Source organism: Pristis pectinata, chromosome 12 (genome assembly GCF_009764475.1).
Source record: "Pristis pectinata isolate sPriPec2 chromosome 12, sPriPec2.1.pri, whole genome shotgun sequence".
Classification (NCBI taxonomy): domain Eukaryota; kingdom Metazoa; phylum Chordata; class Chondrichthyes; order Rhinopristiformes; family Pristidae; genus Pristis; species Pristis pectinata.
Window position 1 is genome coordinate 31878327 of NC_067416.1, and position 4240 is coordinate 31882566.

At 44.6% G+C, this 4240-nt stretch overlaps 1 protein-coding gene across 2 annotated transcripts; it reads left to right on the forward strand.

Annotated features, from left to right (window-relative positions):
- Window positions 1–2481: 2481 nt before the first annotated feature.
- LOC127576826 (fibroblast growth factor-binding protein 2-like) lies at window positions 2482–4234 on the forward strand. 2 transcript variants are annotated; one of them, XM_052027607.1, is made up of 2 exons: window positions 2482–2608; window positions 3268–4234. In XM_052027607.1, the coding sequence occupies exon 2, from the start codon at window positions 3351–3353 to the stop codon at window positions 4080–4082; it is 732 nt and encodes a 243-aa protein (XP_051883567.1). In that variant the 5' UTR covers window positions 2482–2608; window positions 3268–3350; the 3' UTR covers window positions 4083–4234. The 2 variants fall into 2 exon arrangements, with proteins under 2 accessions (XP_051883567.1, XP_051883568.1); XM_052027608.1 differs by lacking the exon at window positions 2482–2608 and adding an exon at window positions 3099–3171.
- Window positions 4235–4240: the final 6 nt, after the last annotated feature.

Below are 4240 nucleotides of genomic sequence, written 5' to 3' on the forward strand. Positions count from 1 at the left end.
TAGTCTTTTGCATATCTCAGTCAATGAGTCAACATTGTCTTGGGGTCCAGCTTCCCAACCAATGCATGCACAATCAATAGCTGCTTACTGCAGCTCAATGACTGAGGTTGGATTGATCTTAGTTCTGAAGTGGACACAGATTGAACCATTTCCCATTCATCCTGTAGTTTAGCTCCAGTCCAATGAGAAGCTTGTTTGGGTTTTTGCTATTGTTTGTAAACTCAAAATAGCATGAAACAATTTTGCACTGCACTAGATTTTCAGAACATTAATGTAGATTTCAAGTGACTATTATACTTTGAATATACATATTTTTGATTGTGTGTGAATTTGCAAAATACTTTACAAACCAGTTTAAAGTTACAAACCTGCAGCAATGAAATGTGTGAGAAACAGCCACATGGTAACTTTTAATGGACAAAAACTCGGGATTTGTGAAAATGTGGCAAAAAATGAAGCAAGTTGTATGGGGGAAAGCCGTATTTGAAGAGATAATTAGTTCTTTTCAGAACTTTAACTTTTCACATTTAAGCCCTGCCATAAATCCTTGTTAGGTTGTGGGTTAATGCACTTTTTATAGAGAAGCAGATATACGGGACAAGCGTCGTATCTCAAGATTTATATCCCGCAAATTAACACGGGTTATTGAAGGCTCATTCTTTTATATAGCGAATTTTCTCAGGAATCACTTTCCATCCAATCTGTTCATGTCAGTCCACATTCGTGATCGCTTGGCCAGAACAATTTAATAAATGGGACGCTGGAATTTCCTTCGGGGTATTGCTATTCAGAGGTTTAAATGTATTTTTATAACACGTGCACTATACTTGCTCGGTACATGAGGCGTTCAGCAGGAACCTTCACAAAATAACTACACATGCTGCATTGGTGACTGAAAGTATTTAAGACACTTAGTTTTTTTGTGTGTGTTATGTGAAATTAAATCATATATGTTTCTTTACATCACTATTTTCCTTAAAAATGCCGACAACTTGACATTCTAAATGGGATGCTTTCACTACCCCAATAACATGTAACATAACCATGCCTCTTCTCTTCTTCCCTGTCCTAGCCTATCTCTCTTTTTACTACCCCCCTTTTTCCCTCCTTACCTTTGACCCATCCCCCTGTGGATCTGCTCTCCCCTCCTCCCCCGCACCTGCCTATCACTATCTCTTACCTGCATCTACCTATCACCACCTTGTGCCCACCCCACCTCCCCTCTTTGGTCTACCTATCACTGCTCTGCTTTTCCCTCCTTTATATTGGGCTTCCACTTTTCCTATCTTCAGTCCTGAAGAAGGGTCCTGTAGTATGAAATGCCATGGCTGTTAGATGACAGTGACAACACTACTGACCCCCATGGTTGGATGATAGCATTGCCCATCGGGTCGGAAGCTACACCACTGTCAATCAAGGGTTCGGCTCTGCCCCACCCATTAAGAGCACACCTAAGGATTGGCTTGGTAACACACTTTGTTCTTGACCCTGAATCATTGGCTTGTTTGAATTACCTGAGCGGGCTCCACCCAGTTCCAGTCCTATAAAAGATGGTACACGTGGGCAGCTTTTCCTCTTTTCCGATTGCTGCCGGGGTTGAGACCACAGGTGAGAGGGTGCGCTTCCACAGGGGTCTAGGAGTGTCCTAAGTAGATTCCCAGTAGCGTAGAGCCATTGTTTGTCCAGATTCAGGGGGTTCAGACAACGTATTTGTTCGTTCCCTGATCATTTGTACTAGTTTGTTGCATCTGTGTGTGTGTGTGTGTGAGTGTGTGTGCACTTCACCCCTATTGTGACTTCCCCAATGTTTCGCGATCATCCGAGTGCGAGTGTTGCGAGGGTGCATTTGTTCCTTCACATCCTGTTCCCACGTCGGTCTTTGTAAATAAAGTTCTCCTTTTTAAAGTACAAAGACTGTGTGTCCAGATACCTCTATCTTTGAGATCCAAAAGAACCTTTCTGGTAGCAGGTCCTGACCTGAAACATTGACCGCCTGCTTTTCTCCACGGATGCTGCCTGGCCTGCTGAGTTCCTCCAGCATCATCGTGTTTTTCATTTAGATTCCAGCATCTTCAGTCCTTTCTTTCTCACATGTAACATAAGCCCCTATTGAAATTCCTTACCCAACACAGTGGTGAAATAGCGAGATGGACTCTATAGATTGGATATGACCCTAATTTTAACTAACCGCTGAGTTAGTGTGTTCACTTTTTTCAATAAACCATCGCATTTACACCGAATGATAGCCAACCGTATAATATAGAAAGTCATTCGCATATTTACAAGTAAGAGTCAAATAAAATCAGTTTAACCGGCTTTAAACTGAAACATGGGCCCCGCGCTCCGAAAGCTCAAGAAATCACTTTTGTCAAGGAGAAAAGCTGAACTTGTTTTTCATTCAGAGTCTGGCGGACCGGGTGGGATGACTGTAGAGTCGTGACAACTTTTATTCCCCCCACGGCTGGAAGGAATGTTAAGGGGGTGGTTTCTGGGCACTTCTGCCCAATCGGAGATGCATTCAGCCGCTGCTTTGCATACAGTCTGCATTCCTGGAGGTGAGACTGCGGCTCTGCAGGTCACTCACAGAGCGACTCTCACTGGGTGGACGGTGAGTAAACGTTTAGTCTGTAGGTGATGCCTGTTGATGCTGACGAAAAACATTTCACGTTATTGTTCAACTTTCCTAGCACTTTGTTAGAAGTTTACCAATATTTTAACGAAAAAGTTAAGGGACTAGAACAATTTTACTAATCAACGGGTTCAAGCAGGGACCGTGAGAGAGTAATGGGGAGTCCACTTAGTAAATCCTGATCTGGACTGGTTGTGGGATGAAGGTATTCTTCATTTCACCCAAGTATTGAGATGCACCGTCGGGGATCTGACCCGCCTGGTAAATGATGCTCGGAGGACAAGAAAAATAGATTGCAAAGTATTATGAGAATTTCCCTCTGTTCATCATTTCGACTGCTCGCCAACTTCCGATCTAACTATGCCCCCGCGTGTACAATGTCACGTAATCTGGCCAATGTTTTGGGAAGATGAGGGGCAGTTTACACAGAAGTAGTCCACCGACTTCATTGCAAGGGCTCCAGTAGTTACCAAAGCGATTTATTTCCGAAGAACTCAAGTTCAGTTGGACTCCACATTGGTTCCGATAGTTTGTGTTGGACGGTTAGATTCATTACCTAATCACATAATTTTATTGGTAAACAATTATATCATGTTCATGTTTATATTTCGAATTAAAGTGATTTTTTCCTCTCTCAGAGTATTTCGATAGGAAACATCGCATTCCCGTCCCGGGCTCGGACCGATCATTAATTGCAGCTTCCCGGGAACCAGCCTGTGCTATGAAGCTCCTGTGCGTTCCCTTCTTGTTTCTCTTCCTGCTGTGTCTCACCTTCTCGCCGGGAGAAGGAGCGAAGAGCGGAGATAGCAACGAACAGTTAAATCGACCGAGTAAAAAGCGAAAAGGGAAATCCTTGCCAACTGGAGGTGCGCTGACCACGAAAGATAACCATGCGTGTTCCTGGAATGTCACTGGAGAGGGAGAGTTAACTCTGCAAATCAGTTGCAGTTACCAAGGCGGCAGCTACTGGTGTAACTACACGGGGAGGCCGCAGTCTTGCCCCACTTACAACACTAAAGCTGCCCAGTACTGGAAACAGGCGATCGGCAAAGTGAAGAGGAAGAAACACGCCTGCGAGGGAGATAAAACCTTAAAGACGCGGATCTGCAAAAAGGCACCGACAGAATCTCAAATGAAATTGAAGGGCAAGAGTTGGAACCCCAGCAAGCGGGAAGACAAGGTTTATTCGAAGAGTGCCGGGCGCAAGAAGGCTTTGGGGAAAGTGCCGGCTGAGAAAGCCCTGGCACTGGTGCGTGTTAACTCTACTGAAACCCTGTTTGAAAAGAAACGGGGTAAATCTAAGGCCTCCGAATCCACAAAGAGCGATGGCCAGAGCGCATTGGGCGAAATGAGCGATGATGACCCCGAGTTTCAGGAGGAGCTGTCCCACACTTACTGTGCCGAGAAGTGGCATTCGCTCTGCTCATTTTTTGTCAACCTGTGGAACGGCTAGTCCCACTCACGTGGTTTCCTTTCCATAGGGGAACCCCTGTGTTAGGCCTGGGTCCACACGAAACACCACTTTCCTCCGCTGTGGTTAATATTAATTCACGAAAACCAGAAAATAGCTCCTAATTCAGACCCATCTCTTAATTCAACCGACTCTTCGAA

What these genes read in the sequence shown, in the direction of transcription:
- LOC127576826 (XM_052027607.1), top strand. Translation starts at nt 3,351, where the DNA reads ATGAAGCTCCTGTGCGTTCCCTTCTTGTTTCTCTTCCTGCTGTGTCTC.